The following is an 18,312-nucleotide window of genomic DNA, read 5'->3' as shown; positions in this document are numbered from 1 at the left end:
TTGCTTGTTGCCAAGAAAGCAACAGGGGGGGAAATAGGCTAAGTAATAAGGGAGCAGTATGCTCACTCTTGTCTTTACACTGAAATGAGTTTTACCAAATCTACCAAAATCAAACGACGTTTGAATGATCTTGGAGATCTCAAAGACTGTATGGGTGTTCTTAATCTCGTGTAAAGGGGACGTTTCGGATACCTTTAAAATATTGAAAACCTTAATTAACAAGTAGTATTAGGTATGGTCAAATAAAAACAGCCAATAATTATTAAAGTAGAGAAGCAATCAAAATTTTAATAGTTTTTGTTTCTCGTTTTTAAGTATCCAAGATATGAACACCTATTAAAAATTCCCTTTTAAAAACAATATTTTCTATGATAGCAAAGTAAGCAGCTAAGAAGCAGGAACTGCCATAAAAAACAGGCCTATAGGACACAAAACCAAATTTGAAGCCACCCTCTTTATTTCAAAGCTCACAGGTAGAGATTACAAAATTACAGTGCTTCAGTTGCAACAGTTCAAGGAGGAGAGATAACAGACCAGTTGAGAACTTTTGAGCAAGTCATGCAAAAAGGTGTGGGAGAAGGCCTCCAGTATAGTAGCACCCTTTGTGAAAAAGAAATATAAATCCATCTCTCAGTAAGTCAGTGCAAAAATAGTAATGAATATATGCATACAAAGAAAATAGATATATATATATATATTTATATATTGTAAATACTTGACTGTAGACTACAGACACAGATAAGTATACAGTGACTCTTAAGAGCGAAGCCCAAATCCACCAGAGCGTCCAAGCCCAAAGCAGACACTCTTAAACAAGTCCAAGTCGTAAAGAGGCCGCATCAAACGTGACAGCTTGATATTGTCCTAATTCAGAACCTGGTTTCCAAATAAATGGGAGCAGATGCCTTTTGGAGCCGTCAGTCAGGATGTGACCTCCACAGAAAGAACAGTGTATGAAAGACAGAGAGCACCATAAGGCCCCTTAAAGAGCAGGAGCACACAGCATGCTTCATCTCCAGTAAGGGAGTAAAGTCAGATTTTTCAGTCAGACAGATCAATAAAAAAGCCATTTGCTACTGAAAGTTGCAGGAACCAGCACACTAAATGAAAACATAAACTTTTCTCATATATTGGCTCAGAAATTTTCTATGCCATCTATATTTTTTTAATAAAGATGCATAAGATGCACACCTTGTAAATGGTTCTTAACATATTTGTCCTACTCAGATTTACTATGGAGCACCAGTAGATACAAGTGATGACAGCAACAAAAATAAACAGACTTACTATCTTTTTCTTTTTACAAAGAAAATCCAAAATCTCACTATCAAAAAACAATTTCATGATAGTTGGAAAAATCCTGTGACAATTTCATTTTGCATAGCATGATTTTTCACATGAGGGATTTTTTCTAAATCCAGGTTGTTGTAGAACTCTGTCCTCAAGCCATCCTGAGCAGACAGTTTGTACATACTTGTATTATCTTTCTTCCCACTGACAAGCAACAGATGATCATTTCTAAACTATTGTATTCTTATTCAAAGATATGATGAATGATGCAGTGGGTGTACTCGAAAACAGATGATGGTTTTGGCACCTTGACAAAGTTATTGTTAGCCCTGTGCTTCATTTTATGCCTTGCAATGGACAGCTGAACAGAAACTAGGAGCACGACAAACATAAACACAGTTGGGGCCATGTATGAAGAGGCTGCTTCAGTTCAGCTTTGGATTCGCTTTAATATCCGTTTTTTGTTTTTTTTGTTTTTTTACTTCAGTGGAAAGGTCAGTCATTAATGTTTTGGGCAGATTTTGAACAGCTCAATTAGACCAATTTTCGGACCTGAACAGAAAGGCTACAGACAACATTGATCACAAGTGTTTAAATGCCCAGTTTTTAACAATACACACAGATTCCTTACAAAAGATGTTCATAACTTGTGCTCTGTTTAATACACATGCTTAAAATGGCATAAAATATGCCATTTAAAGTACTCTCATTGGCATGACAAAATCGAACAATTGTGTAGAATCTGTGTAGCAATAACTCAAAAAAACTCTGAAACAAAAGGTGTGGCGCACAAAAGATACTTTGGTTAGACACTATACTGGCATATTTTCACCCATCAATGATACTGATTCAGTTTGCAAAATATGAAACAAACATATCAAGTATCTGATACACTGGATTTAAATATCTTAGGTCATGATCTTTGTGACTTTGGTTTTGTGTTCAACTTTATTTTGGCATTTAATATGTATTTCTACTCTTCTCCCTTGTTCCCCATGTTCTATCAACGATTTCTCCTATTTCCTCAGTTCAATTTCAGATACTTGCCTCCCCCAACAGCTGCACCCAAGTTTCTAATCCACCTGCTCCTTGTTCAGAAATCAACTGTTTATATCGCTCTCACTTAGTCCGTCTGTTTTTATTATGGTCTATTGCAAGTATAGTAGATTAGCATCACACCTAAGCAGATGGTGGTATGGGGTAAAGTGGAGTCTAGAGTGAATAACCTGTGGTTCAGTATGTTTTCCTTTTTAAAAGTAACTAACTTTCTGTATTATAATTTTATGTCCAGAAAGAATCATCTGCATTTACAAGTACCCACTGTAAAAATGTATATAGTTTCTTACAATAACTTATCATAAAGAAATGGTGACCCGAGGATGAAACTCTTTTCCACAGTTCTCCAAAAGTGAGCTTTGGAGATTTTATTTTACCTACATTACCATCCTCCTCACTGTATATAGTGTAAGGATAAACCTGGTCCAGCTTTAGCCATCAACTAACAACTCCTGTTGTTATTAAAGTTTTATTTGTTGCTCTGATTGGCAAGCAGCAAGTGCTTTGTTTTAATTTCCTGACACAAAAACACACATTTCTTAAATGTCATGTTCTCTCATCTTTCCCATTTCAAGTGGCTAAGAAAAATGGACCTCTGTTATATTTATACACCTGGGAAACAGAAAGTTATGGACTTCAAAATAAAGGTTAATAGGCACTCTGATCAAATAAAAATAAAAACAAAAAGTATACATCAAATGGGCTTTAGTTACATTTATTTCATTTTAATTGATAGGGGTAGCAACAACTGTTACAACAGTGTTTGTGATAAAACCAATTATGTCGTAACATTGAATTTTGTTCCTTGCATAATAAATGTAAAAAAATAAAAAGTCGGATTCTCTTTTTTAACATTTTCATTGTGAGATTTTGCTACCGCTATATAAGAGGAATTTGTTAAAAAGGTGTTTTAGACATTACCAGGGGTACCAAAAATGTGCTGTATGCATGTTTAATATGGCTCAAAGGTGAGTAGGAGAAACTTTATTTAATGCCACACTGACTTACAGTTTACCGCTGTGCTGTTTATATAAAAAACTGACACCACTTAATCAAAGTTACCATGAAATGTTTTGCCTTTTTTGATGTCCTTTTTATATTATCTTGTTTGATCAGAAATATCAACTCTACTAATAAAATGTGTGTAATAAGAACACAGTTTTTTCTGATATTTAAATATCAACCTCAAAACAAAAATAATACAGCCCAAACTTGTATTTCCTCATGTGACATTTGTTCAGTTATTAGTACGTCTTCCTTTTGCATGCCAATGTTTTCTGTTTTCCCAAACGCAGATGAATTAAGGCATTGACAGAGGCACTGAAGCAGCACGTGACTGCAGCAGGCAGTTCAAAACAAATCCTCCTAAAGGTTACAACGCTCTGCTCTACTGCTGTCACAATACACTAAACCCCATAACAGGACATTTGTGTTTATTTGAAGTACACACCTCAACGTTTCTACCATAGAACTTCGCTGAGTAATAGCTGGGAACATGGGGCACTGCCAAGAAGATTGGATGCGAGTGGACACAGACATTACACGGTGAAGTACAGTGCAACAGAGCTGGCTAATGGATGAAGTGGAGCAAAAACAAACAGAGGAGACAGAAGCCGGCAGTGAAAGTCCTCTCTTGTGTTACATTAAACATCAGCAGTAGCCCTGTTTTACAATATTCACCGATTATTTCAGCGCTCTCTCTGCTCCTCCACCAGCAGCCATGCATAAAAAGAGCTCTTATGGCTGTCTGGTAGTATACGTATTGCTAAAAATATACGCGGACGCACGAATGGCAAAACCGACACACCAAAGCGAACACACAAGATATGAAGTTATGCTTCAGCAAACCAAATGCCATAAGCTGTACTTAAAGTAAAACATTTTTTTCCTCTGGTTCTTGTACAGATCAGTGCCAGATCTTACAGCAGAACTGTGTGCACCATAAACACATATAGAGCTGAACAGTAGTTACATTAAAATTAAAATGGTTTTTCAGCAAAGAGCTGGAAATGTTTTTCTTGATCATTACCAATATATACACATATAAGACCAAGGTTGCATTCAGCGGAAATTATTGCACAGTAAGCCTTTGTTGGCTCGTCATGGTCATCTCCTTAAAACCCCTGTATAAAAATAGAACAACAAGATTAACACGCCAAACAAGTCCTTATCTTTTATCTTTTATTATTATTTATATATAGACAGGCACTGCTGTGGCCAACCCTGCCTGCCTGAGTCTGCAAACTGTGTGCCTCAGTCCCTTTTATATGTAAATGCATCAAAGCAAGATCAATTTGCTTTGTCCTTTCTTCTTCACCAGATTCGCCTCCTTCTTCTGATCCTCATCTCCATCAACCAAGAGGACTCCAAGACGTCAAGGAGATTTAAAAAAAAAATATACACCCTAACCTTTCACCCTAACCGGTTCATACAGCAGCGTGGGTCATAGCAAAGAGCGTTGGGTCGAGCGGCTCATCTAGACGACGGTTTCCACACCAATCAGCTTTGGTGTGAGGATCCGTGGCGTTATTCCGTTGTTGAGGTCCTCCTCAAACTCCAGCAGCTGGCCCATGAAGTTGAGGTTCGGCGAGATGATGGGCCTCTTGCTTTTGACAAACTTGTAGGCGTCGGTCATGGTCATCCAGCTGTGCTTCATCAGGTAAGCGATCACGATGGTGGCAGATCGCGACACGCCTGCCTGGCAGTGGATCAGGAGGCCCATTCCTGCTTGCTGTGCTTCCTCTGTGGAAAATAACATTAAGAAAATTAAAACACGGCAAAACAGATGGTTTATTCTTTATGAGGAAGTGCAGTCATCCTGCATGATAATATATTACAACTTCCTTTACAGCCAAGCATAAAATTAGGGCATTTATCAAATATTAACTCTTCCCCATTGATAAAGAATGTTAATGTACAGGTCCTTCTCAAAATATTAGCATATTGTGATATAGTTCATTATTTTCCATAATGTCATGATGAAAATTTAACATTCATATATTTTAGATTCATTGCACACTAACTGAAATATTTCAGGTCTTTTATTGTCTTAATACGGATGATTTTGGCATACAGCTCATGAAAACCCAAAATTCCTATCTCACAAAATTAGCATATTTCATCCGACCAATAAAAGAAAAGTGTTTTTAATACAAAAAACGTCAACCTTCAAATAATCATGTACAGTTATGCACTCAATACTTGGTGGGGAATCCTTTTGCAGAAATGACTGCTTCAATGTGGCGTGGCATGGAGGCAATCAGCCTGTGGCACTGCTGAGGTCTTATGGAGGCCCAGGATGCTTCGATAGCGGCCTTTAGCTCATCCAGAGTGTTGGGTCTTGAGTCTCTCAACGTTCTCTTCACAATATCCCACAGATTCTCTATGGGGTTCAAGTCAGGAGAGTTGGCAGGCCAATTGAGCACAGTGATACCATGGTCAGTAAACCATTTACCAGTGGTTTTGGCACTGTGAGCAGGTGCCAGGTCATGCTGAAAAATGAAATCTTCATCTCCATAAAGCTTTTCAGCAGATGGAAGCATGAAGTGCTCCAAAATCTCCTGATAGCTAGCTGCATTGACCCTGCCCTTGATAAAACAGTGGACCAACACCTGCAGCTGACATGGCACCCCAGACCATCACTGACTGTGGGTACTTGACACTGGACTTCTAGCATTTTGGCATTTCCTTCTCCCCAGTCTTCCTCCAGACTCTGGCACCTTGATTTCCGAATGACATGCAGAATTTGCTTTCATCCGAAAAAGTACTTTGGACCACTGAGCAACAGTCCAGTGCTGCTTCTCTGTAGCCCAGGTCAGGCGCTTCTGCCGCTGTTTCTGGTTCAAAAGTGGCTTGACCTGGGGAATGCGGCACCTGTAGCCCATTTCCTGCACACGCCTGTGCACGGTGGCTCTGGATGTTTCTACTCCAGACTCAGTCCACTGCTTCCGCAGGTCCCCAAAGGTCTGGAATCGGCCCTTCTCCACAATCTTCCTCAGGGTCCGGTCACCTCTTCTCGTTGTGCAGCGTTTTCTGCCACACTTTTTCCTTCCCACAGACTTCCCACTGAGGTGCCTTGATACAGCACTCTGGGAACAGCCTATTTGTTCAGAAATGTCTTTCTGTGTCTTACCCTCTTGCTTGAGGGTGTCAATAGTGGCCTTCTGGACAGCAGTCAGGTCGGCAGTCTTACCCATGATTGGGGTTTTGAGTGATGAACCAGGCTGGGAGTTTTAAAGGCCTCAGGAATCTTTTGCAGGTGTTTAGAGTTAACTTGTTGATTCAGATGATTAGGTTCATAGCTCGTTTAGAGACCCTTTTAATGATATGCTAATTTTGTGAGATAGGAATTTTGGGTTTTCATGAGCTGTATGCCAAAATCATCCGTGTTAAGACAATAAAAGACCTGAAATATTTCAGTTAGTGTGCAATGAATCTAAAATATATGAATGTTAAATTTTCATCGTTACATTATGGAAAATAATGAACTTTATCACAATATGCTAATATTTTGAGAAGGACCTGTAGAGAACTGTTTTTCATTAACATTTTTAAACACATGTTCAAGTTCTGTATGGAAATATCAAAAAACTCTGTTTTGACCTTTAAATAAATAATCCCATGCCTAATACTGAATAACCAAAAAAAGAGAATAGCGTACTTGCATATTTGGGGAACAAAAAAATTTTTTCTCTGTCTATTACAGAGTATAACAGTCTCAAATGGTTCCAGGTTAGTTTGCCTTTTTCCCAGTTTGCACCCCCTTTCCATACGCAGCCTTGTCCATTTCATCCCTTCATACAAAAAAATATATATATATCATGAAATAATAGCTTTTTACTTAAAGAAGCTCATCACCCAGCTAGTAACATGCCAAATGTTGTAAAACTGAATGAACTTGTAAAAGTAATGTGTGGGTCTTTTTAGGTCCCACATATTCCCGTCTATTTCCAAACAGCCAAATTGGTATTTTCTGTAAGCATGATTAAAAACATAGTTGCTTTCTTCCTGCCAGCTCACTTACAGTGCACAGCAACAGGTGGGGTAGGGACAGCGTTGTGTTACTTGATAACCCATACAGAAGAACACTTTAAACCACTGAAACATTGTGACAGAAAAATGTAAAACCTTGGTATACTGGCTACTGCCTAATTGTCTATTGTTCACCGATTCCACCTTGATACCTCATGCTAAAGCCAATATTAGTGTAACTGCTTGAAATGTTTTAAATTTCTTAAGATCACTAACTGGGATTCTTGATCTTCATAGCTGATCCACAGTTAGGGATCATCAGTTACAAAACCCTCATAAAATATGAGGGTTTGTTTCATATTAACTGACATAAAGTCTTCAGTTTGTTCACAACAGGAAGTAACATAGGAAAAAGTGACAACTGTTAACAATACTGCTGCTTCGTTTATTTGTTTTAGGCTGTTCATGGAGAAGTACCTGATGATCAGTGACATTTAAAACCTTCACAGCATTGAAGTGTTGGGAAACACTTCTCATAATCAGGATTAAAAAGAAAAAAAGCTGTGTTAAACAATCAGATTTCAAATGCCAGGGATTTTTTTTATATGGCATCCTGTAATATTTTTCTATGTCCTCATACTACTTTAATTACAAATAATTAGGGAACTAGTTCATAAAAAAGGAAACAAATTTAATTTTAGAGAAGCAAAGGTCAAATCAGTTGGAGAAGCACTCATCTGCACTTGCTTCATGCATGCCCAACATATAATTTCTTAGTTAAACTAAAGATTTTGTAACATTTATATAGTTTTGCAAATTGCCACATAGCTTCTAGGTAAGGGCAGGTTACTGTTATCAAAACTACTAAAATCTTTCATCATTCAATTCCTACAGTAATGAGAAACCAGAGAAAGTGACAGAGTGACCAGAGTTTTCTCTGCTGCCCCCACCTAAACTGCTGTTGCACAATGAAGGTCAGAGGCTACCACCTTTTCCCCTCATTTATAAAGGAGAAAAAAAAATAAAACTACTTGTTGATATTTTCATTCGCAAAAAGAAGAGGCAGTCATAATGTGGAAATTTAAGTGCCACCCATTACTCTATTAAACAAATGAAAATTAATTACAAAATAAATTCAATGTAAAACACCTTTGCTCTAAATTTAGTGTGATATTTTTCTTCAAGGTTATCATACTGTGAAAATAGCTACACCTAAGCTCTGGAGCAGGAATATAAAAGGGCTCAGCACCATCCTTTTCTTGAAGCAACAGGGAGTATTTAACGGTCAACATTTTGTTCCTGCATTATTGTTCTGCTTTAAACACACAAAAAAATATGTTCTCCTGCAATTATGAATCATCTCTGTGGCTCTGATGTAAAGTGCTTACTTAGTGTGGTTTATTATTTAGCAACTCGGTGATATCAAGATGTTTGGTAACTAATAAAAAGATTTTATTTTGGAGAGCAGACTAACAATTGTGTTTTTAGCTACTTACATCTGAGATAAAGTGCAAGATAAGATCACGTTTTCAATAGAAGAGCAGTGGCTTCTGACCTTTTCAGATTGGCACGTCCTACTACAACATTGTGCAATCAGGGGTGACCTTTCAGATATGTAACAGCTATTATCAGTTCCACCACCGCATAGCTGTCACATGGTTTAATTTCAAATGTGTACACACGGTCCAGTATCTTAGTAAATACTTAGAAAAGTACAAAAAATCTACAAGGCCAAATAATGTCTACAAAAATGGGTTAGGTGAGGATGTGTTGGGTTATTTTCAGAAAAAGAAACAATTAAATACTGGATTGAATTTAAACTCTGTTACAGCAGCTACATACAGCAGTGTGTAGGAGTGTGTGGCTAAAAGCACAATCCAGTGATGATTCATAACGTTTTCCACCTTACAACCCTCTTTTTAACCTTTAGTTTCCATTTTGAAAAAAATGAACAACAAATAAGTTATCTGTTATCTAATTTTCTGTTTTGCACCCTCTCGGGTATATTTATACTCAGTCTGTGAAGGTAAACGTTAACTGTGGTGCAACTACTGACAGTTTAAAAAACTTCCTACCAATGAATTCAAACGCCTCCTCGAAGTACTGACGCAGGTTCTGCTTGTTGCTGTCAGTGGCGGGCAGGCGCTTGTAGTTGAACAGGCCAGTGTCATAATGGTAAAGAGGCAGGTGGGTGGTCACGTTGAGGATATAGCCGATGTTCATGCGCTGCAGCAGGTGGAGGTCCTGAGCATCGTGCTCGTTCCCCAGGTAGAGGAAGGGCAGGATTGGGGTCAGCTCTGCGTTCTCGATGTCCGGGGTGGAGGGCAGAGAGTGAGGTAGAGGCCCCGTCAGGTCGGCAGATGCGCCCTTGTCCAAGCCCTCGTGGAGATGCAGCGAGTGCTCGCACAGGTTTTCGTGGCTCTGCCTGAAGCAGCTAAGGCCTCCTGCAAACACAAAAACTAATGCAATCACACATTTTTCCAAACATTAACAAAACTGTCAAACATATTTTCATTTGAGAGATTCAATTTAATAAGGTGTATCAATATTTTGTTTCCTATTAAAACACCATAATATATTTCTCCCAGTTAAAAATGATGTTGTTTAAAGCCTGCATCTTACTTTGAAGTAAGAAAGGAAGTAGTTCTTGAGTGGCTAACAACACTCAGTTACATAACTTCAAGAGACCCCCACTGCTTTTAAGTTGTTTGCATACCCGGGTATGTCGGTGTTTGAAACAGTTTGGGATTTCTGCAAGCTTTACTCTATTTATATAAACAAAACAAAATTACAACCATCTTGTGAGCAAAACAGTGTGAGCAGTTTATTGAGCTTACCCAGAAAGGGTTAAAGGTTTAATTCCCACAGGAATAATCTATGCTAAAAATCCATAGTCTGACCAACACATGACTCTGTAGGACTAGTAAACTTTACACACATACAGAATCTCATAAAACCAATTGGCTTTCGCAAGCTTTGAAGCTGTAAAACTACACTCATATTTAGCTCTAATCTGAACGCCTCCAATTAATTTTTATTTCAATTTAGAAGGATCTCTACAGTCAGCTACTGTGCAGGAAAACAGCCAATCTGAGTGTTAAACACACTTCTCTCTGGACATCTGCACTTCTCTAAATAACTGGTTTGCACCTGTTCGCAACAGTGATGCCACAGGCCAAAGTTTCACTTCAGGACTGCAGGGATGGGGTCCAAGTATCAGTTTGTGTATTGTTCACAATGCAAGGGCTGGCATGATGCCATGTGAGGTCATCCCACAGCCTTACAACTTCCTCACGGGTGGGAAGCAGGTGGGAATCTCCACTGAAAGCTGTTATTTTCATGAAACAGACAGATTGTTAACCATTAACTAAGGCATCAGCCTAAACACATGGCATTAACTTGGCCAAGCCCACACTATAATATGGGATAATTACACTTTGGTAAATAAAAGTGGGGGAAGTGATTACAGGAGCTGTGACCAAATCAAAAAGACATTACAGAACAGGGGATTTTTACTTGGACTGAAAGTTTTTCAGTTTTTGTTTAAGTTTTAGACATTAAGCAGCCGGAAAGCCTGGGATTTCAATTATCTTAATGATTTTCTTCTAGAAAAATTTAATTTATAAAGTCATACTATCAAGTGGAAGGTGATAAAAACTTCCAATTGAATAACAATCTGATTCCTTTTGAAAATGTCCGATTTAGGAGTCAGTCAGTTATTTTCTACCGCTTATTCCATAGTGGGTCGCAGGGGAGCTGGTGCCTATCTCCAGCAGTCTATGGGCGAGAGGCAGGGTACACCCTGGACAGGTTGCCAGTCCATCGCAGGGCAACACACAAACAACCATGCACACACTCATTTATACACCTAAGGGCAATTTAGAGAGACCAATTACCACCGTGCAGTCGATTTAGGAGTAACACTAATATTATCCTAGGTGTATGAAGCATAATCCTGTATAGTTAAATAAACAGCTAAACAAACAGCAGCTCAAATTTGATGTTTTTTTGCATTCAGTTTTCCTTTGGTCTGTACCAGCTAGCTCTCGAGAGTTCAAATAATCCAATTAGTAATTAAATTTGTATTTGTAAAACTATTTTAAAGGTTATTCACAGGCTATTTTTATAAGCAGTAATTTGAGAAGTACCACGTGTTTTAGGACAATATGTAAATTATTAGGTCAAAATTAAAGCAGTAGTTTCACTAATTAATCATTAACACAATTTATTTCTATTCGTTTTTGTTTGATTTTTTGCACTAATCAGACCAACCTTATTTTGTGATGCACTTAAATTACAAAATGTGACAATTCTTTGTCTGGTAAATCTAAAATGTGCTTTCAAACGAGTGGCAAAACATCTATTTCAGTTATCGTCAACTGCCAGCTCCCAGGCCACATTTGGACTGCAAGCTCATTTCCTCTGGCCCACAGAATATTAGGTATTAGTAAATTTCACCAAGTTTGACTCAGGAGTCCTCTGTATCCCAGGGAAAAAATGCATAATAAAGTGCAGGAAACCCAAAATTGATTCTTATTCAGGCCTTTTCTACCAGCAGCTGTGAAATTAAATTGTAAAGTTTTTAAAAGTCAAGTGTTTCTGGGGCTGTTTTGCAGTTGGGGTACGCTGCAGTTGTGTTAAATGTTATAATATGTCCTGTTTTATTTTTTTGTCAGTCACTAATCTCAAGTGAAAGTAAAACAGTCATGTCTGTTTCTGGTACTTTCCTTACAGCTCATTGTGTTCTAGCTCAAGATCATTTTCTTTTTCATTTCTTAATCTAATCCGCCATTCATCATAAATTTACAACAAGAAAACAAAAATTAACATTTTTCCTATTGTACAATGGTTTGTAAATACTCCCAAAAAGAATTTTTTATTTTTGACGATATTTATGGCGGCAGATGACAAATACCTTTGATAAAACGTGAGAAAACATGAGACAATATGGATTTATAGCACAGGTGGCTTGTAACACTGAGTTAAAGCTTCTAATCCAATGCTTAAATGAAGGACTATTCCAGGTTTTTTAAGAGGCCTGGTCTTTTTTAAGCAATCAAACCTGAACATGATTGTTGTACACAAAACAGAGATTTTTTAAACACAATTTGAGATTAATGTAAACACAAAGGAGAGCATTTCCAATGCTTTTAGTATTGTGCTGACCTTTTGAGATAATTAAGTTTTAATTACATGTTAATTCAACTTTATCCATAAAGCCCTTCATTTGGGGAGTAAGTGTATGTTTTATTGTGTGTGGTAGCAAAATGAGGTGTTTGCCCAGGACGCAATCCACGCAAGAACCGCCACAGGTTAGAAACAATTATTTCTATATGTTGTATTACTTTTCCACCCACTTAATATATGTATACAGGTTTAAGTTTGGATTTTTTTAATCTTTCAATGTGAGATTATGTCAGGGAAATAAAATATGAATTTATTTAAAGGTTTTTTACTCATCTATTGTGTAAGTGTCAGTAAATGTCAAGGGCGATGTATAATCCAAGCTCGGAACATGGCTAGTCAAAGGCCGATCAACTCACTATTAATGTAGAAAATTCTGAACTCAATTTGTGTTGATGGCCACCACCCTTATTAAAGCAAAACTGGCTCTTTGATTTCCAACAACATTAACCTCAAACTTATTTTCAGTCTCTACTTATTATATTAACCACGTGCGATATCAGCATTATATTTGAAGCATGACAACCTCGTCTTTTGTTTTATACAAGGTCGAAACCTGCAGAAAAATTAACTGAGACCAGAATGGTCAAAATCCACACGCTGACAAGAGGTAAAACCTGTTGAGAGACACCAGCTGCCAGAGAAGACAAAACCCGAGACACGTTTGCATCTCTTGGCTGAGCCAGCATGTTGGTACCCGTTTAGAAAAACATTTAACGCCTCTCAAGACCCCTACCACTGATCAGCTGCTGTTTCTGAAGCTCAGAACATCTTTCCAAAACAAGCAATGAGCTGTTTATGGGTATTAAAGATGGATTGAACATAATCTATAGCTGATTTTAGAGGCAAAGGGGAAGGAAGTAACCATTTTTACCTGTAAATCCTATCATTTGCTGGTAACTCAGCAAATAAGGAGGTATGTGTAAATAAATCAGAATGCAATTTGCTTTTTTTCCCTTTTAAGCCACTCAAATCTTTTTAGAAATTAAAACTATTTATCATTTCAATCGTTTAGTGAAATAAAAGCCATTTCTCTGTGTTCAAAAGATACATATGTAAAGAAATGTAAAAACATGGCTGTTTTTGGAATAAAATAAGGTCTTTAGAAGGCTAGATGAATTTAAACCAGATGACGAAAACGTAAGACAGTCTGCCTGTTTCTCCCACTGAGACAAGCTTCAGACAGACACCAGCGTGCAGCAGGATGAAAAACTGGATGGAAGCCTCACTTCATCAAAGTCCACAGAAGAACCGGGGGGGGGGGAACAGGGGAGAACAGACATGAAGAGAAAGGATCAAGGTGCTCTGATCTAACAGCTACATGGTGACTGCAGGGCATTATGAAAAACACCCCCAGCCAAGCCCCAAACACGGCACACTGTTCTAGCTTCAAACATGCAGCACACCAAAGATAGAAAATATGGCAGCGACCCAAAGACTGCCATCTCAACAGACTGCCTTATTTACTAACAGCTGCTTCTCACTTCATGCAAAGTGCTTAATGTTTGACATATAGAAAGAGGCTAAAGAGGGTAAGCATGTGTTAATATATGAAGAGGGTGCAAACAGACTGTGGATTAGGCATACGCAGGTTAAAAAGTTAGCTTTAAAATTGCATTTTATTTTCTATCACATCGTTCCTATGGTTTAAAGTCCTTTTAATAAGATACTGTTTTCTGCAGCTGTATGAAGTGTAGAATAGCATTGCACTCCCTCCTTCCCCAAATGTTGCTGCACATTGCTGGACAGCTATCTGAAACATGGGCACTACACTTGTCACTCAATAGCAAGAAAGACAAATTGGGATGTTTGGAAACACTTTCAGTAACAAACAAAACATGGAGAGTCATGGTTTGGACATTAAAGGTGCTTCAGTTCTATCAAGGCAACGCTGATTTAAAACAGCAGTTTTCAAACTACAAGCAGCATGTCTGTAAAGCAGCAAGCTCCATACTTACTCCCCAAGCAAACAGCCCGAATAATTAACAAGCTAAAATCAGCTTGTTAGACTTGTGTTAGGCTACAAACACGCACACCAAAGATGGAAAATGTGAAAGCAAATCAAAGACTGCCATCTCAACAAATTGTCTTTTTAACTAACAGCTAAAAAGCCTAATATTTGTCCTATAGAAAGTGGCCAGTGGGGGTAGAAGTATGGTAATACCTGAGCATACCAACTAACAGTACAGCCTTAATAAAAGGCTGTACTGTTAGTTGGTAAGGGATAAGCAGACAACTGCAGGCTAGTTAGCTGATAGCCCAACCAATTACCAGCTGATAGCAGCATCTTATACGTGTATTAATCTCATAAGACTAGAACAACAAATGGTAAAATATCTTGCACAGTAAGAATTCAAAGCAAATACTAAATTTTGTAATGTTTTATGTCTAATGTTTTCTTTAGTATATGTATAAGAATCAAAATATCAATAAAAAATAAACACTCTAGCATTATTATGACTGCAATAATTAATATATTGTTGCTTTTCTGTATTTACATGTCCACCCAAAATTTTCTGTCAAACCTGTGTCAGAGCAGCCAAGCATTTCCACCATACAGTTCCTAAGGTTTCCTTTTTTTGTATTAATATTCTATATAATTAATAATTCAATCTTGAATTTCCCTTTTTGATGGATAAATATTTTTTCAATACGATGCCAGAGAAAGTGCCAGAGTGATTTGAGTTTCCTGTCGCTATATGGAGCATAGAATAATGCAGCACTGCACCTTACCCACCTGTTGCTGCACACTGATGTTCAGCTGGCTAGCAGAGGGTTGCTGTGTTTCTATTGTGCTTACAGAGAAGACCAATTTGGCTGTTTGGAAATTTTTCTGGTCACAAAAAAACCAAGACATTTAAGGTGTGGAAACTAAAGCCGCACCCATTAAGCTTTATAAGAAAACGATGTTTAAACGTTACGTTGGCAAGCTACAAACTTGTTGGCAAGTTGCTTTAAACAAAAGCCATAAGATCATGTTATACGTTATTATTTTTATCTTTGTGCAATAGGAATCTCATACTATCCAATGCATGCGTGCGTAGCTTTGATCACTGGTTTAACACGTGCTGAATGTGGTATTGTAACTTGCTATGAGTGTTGAGAGGAAGTATTGGTTATGCAGAAAGACAAAGTTCAGAGTTTACCAGACTTACAGAAACTATTTACACCTCTACTCTACACAGCTTAAATATACAAGTAATTCTACAGCTGTTAGATCTCTAAAGCAGTTTACCTCATCTGGAGTCAAACCAAATTCCACAAAATTGTGTTCTTTTGTCATGTCTTTCACTTTTTATTATGTCTGATTCCCTGTTACCTTTAAGTACGATGGGGTCCTTGCCCTCCCTCCTCAGTGATTCCAGGACAACGTGTAGAGGCTGAGCAGATGTCAGCCTGTTGGGGTCAGCGGTACTCTCGTCGTAAACCACAATCTCTTTGGAAAAAATGCCCTTAAAGGAGTCCTTCCCCTCGCGGCAGGAGATGAGGTCCAGCACAGTGATCTTGCCCTGCTGCAGCCGACGCCGACTGATCTTGTCAGAGCAGTTGATGTGCACAGCCCCACGGATGTGGCTCTTGTTGTACTCCAAGAAGGGCCGGCAGTCAATGATGACGGGGACAGGCCCGATGGGGTGCCCCAGTGGGCAGCAGGTCATCCGCTTGGCCAGCTCATTGGGGTGAATAACCCTCAGGGTGGCTAGGGGCTTCAGCTGGCCCTGGGTGAGACTGGGGGTGCTGAGCACTTCATGTTTGCTGAGCATCGAGGTGGGAGGCCCGGCATAACTGAGGTTGGGGCTGCTGGCACTCACCTGGCTGTGGCTGAGGCTCTGGCTGTCCTTCTCATAGGTAGTCACAGAACAGCAGCTGGCACTGCTGCATCCACACGACAACGATCGCGTGGAGCCCTTGGATGAGGGCATATACGTCACAAGATTGGCCGTCGCCCGGATCTTCACCACGGTGGTGCTGATGACTGTGTCGCTGCTGCTGCTGGTGGTGATGGAGTCCAGGTAGCTGGTGTCCAGGCGCAGTTGGAGTTCCTGAGGTCGGATAGGCCTTGGCAGCGCCACCACAATTCTGTCGTCAAGGGGAGATGGAGGCATGGGGAGGCCGAGGGCTGGACGTCTACAAAGAACTCAACAAGGCGCTCTGCGAAGACAGGGATAAGAAACATGAAAGGCTCCAATCGAAGCAGACAGCTCAACCTCTTCACTGACGGATCAACATGCAAACTGCAATATGACCAGTGGAGCCAAATATTGGCATTGTCAACACCTGCAGGGCTACACCCATGTTAAAAGGCAATTTTAGCACTGACGAACTGGCCACTAATCATAAACTGTGAGATCATAACAGGATGTACAACACCTAATTGACTGTGGAACAATTAATATGTATCATCCTCTAGATATTGTACATTACATATGTGTGTGCTGCTGAATTTTTCATGCCAACTCTGTTCTGTCTAATCCAAAGCTTTTAGAACAAGAGAAGAAAACACTGCATCAACGCCATGCTGCAGTTTTGTCTCTCACCCAAATGGAAAGTCAGGGTAGGCTATTAGTAAGAAAAAAAGGGGATGGTAATTCATTTCTGATCAAAGGGGGTTTCAATAAGCATGTCCACCTGGCATATTATGTAAAGACGCCCGCTTAGAGCTTTGCCAGTCCAGACCACTGCCTGTGCAGGTTCAGCAGAAAAGAAGCAGTGATCATTCATGACCAAATTCATTGAAGAAACCGGCAGGAGAACGTGCCGAGAATGCGATAAGGCAGTTATGAGCAGAGCCGCAGACTGAAGGAAATCCAATTTCACAGCAGCATGTGTTAGAAATATAAATAGGTATTCAGATGCGAAAGCTGATTTTAAAGGCAGGGGTTGCAACTTTGGCACAATGAAGGGATAAAAGCCCAATAAAACAAGCGTCGGACATAGTAAAAAAAATGACATAATAAAACACTCCTTTGATATCCAGTTTCATTATTTATGATCGCTCTTCGTCTGCGCGTTTTAACAACAACTTGCGCCACTGATAACTTGGATTTTGCGCTTACCGGTGAGTGTCAGGCTTGACTGTAGACTGATTTATTATCTCCCCTCGCTGACAGCGCTGCCTCCATTCAGTCCGTCCCAGTCTTGTTGTGGATCGGCAACATTTTTTTATTAGTACTTTTACCCTGCTCCCCTACATATAATAGTGAAGGAAGCCTACAGAAGTCGCGCCGAGATATTGACGCGACTCTGAACCAATGCGCGTCTTCATTAATATGAAATACGCTTTCTATGCGTACAGTGAGGTCCGGCCTAGCGGTGGGAGGGTCCTGGCAGAGCCGCGTCCCTAGATCACGTAGAGAGGAGGAGGAAGGGGAGGGGGAGGGGGAGGCACTGTGGCTTCAACGGCCTCCAGTCCCAGACACGAGGTGGGATGATGTCACTGGCAGCCAATGAAACGGCTCGCTTGGAAGCTTGAGGAAGAGAACGCGGTGCGTTCAGGTGCGGCTCGTAAACCCTTGACACACAACACAACGTATTGTTACTGTAAGTAAAGCGTTGTTTTTTTTTATCTATAAAGAAAGCGAAAGCAATTCTGATACTTGTTCATAAGTAAGATAAACTTTTTATGAAATTATCTTGCAGAAAGGCATATTGACAGTTAACTTTATAAAAAAAAAGATCACCATTAAAATCATCATAAGATGAAAGTTATTTTTTAACCATGCTCAAGTGGAAAAAATGTGTTTAAGCTAAGTTTCTGTCTTAACTTCACTTTCAAGACTTAAACAGATAAGGCGTGTAAATATTACTAACACA

General features: G+C 39.2%; 1 protein-coding gene across 1 annotated transcript; it reads right to left on the bottom strand.

The window, feature by feature from the left end:
• Positions 1 to 435: 435 nt before the first annotated feature.
• Positions 436 to 17,835, bottom strand: dusp10 (dual specificity phosphatase 10). Its single transcript, XM_047388506.1, has 4 exons — positions 17,556 to 17,835; positions 15,821 to 16,650; positions 9,393 to 9,761; positions 436 to 5,088 (listed from the first exon to the last, which is right to left on the bottom strand). Exons 2-4 carry the CDS (start codon positions 16,602 to 16,604, stop codon positions 4,823 to 4,825), a joined length of 1,419 nt encoding a protein of 472 aa, XP_047244462.1. The 5' UTR covers positions 16,605 to 16,650; positions 17,556 to 17,835; the 3' UTR covers positions 436 to 4,822.
• Positions 17,836 to 18,312: the final 477 nt, after the last annotated feature.

This window comes from Girardinichthys multiradiatus, chromosome 15 (assembly GCF_021462225.1).
Source record: "Girardinichthys multiradiatus isolate DD_20200921_A chromosome 15, DD_fGirMul_XY1, whole genome shotgun sequence".
NCBI classification, from domain to species: domain Eukaryota; kingdom Metazoa; phylum Chordata; class Actinopteri; order Cyprinodontiformes; family Goodeidae; genus Girardinichthys; species Girardinichthys multiradiatus.
This window is presented reverse-complemented; position numbering and strand designations above follow the sequence as displayed.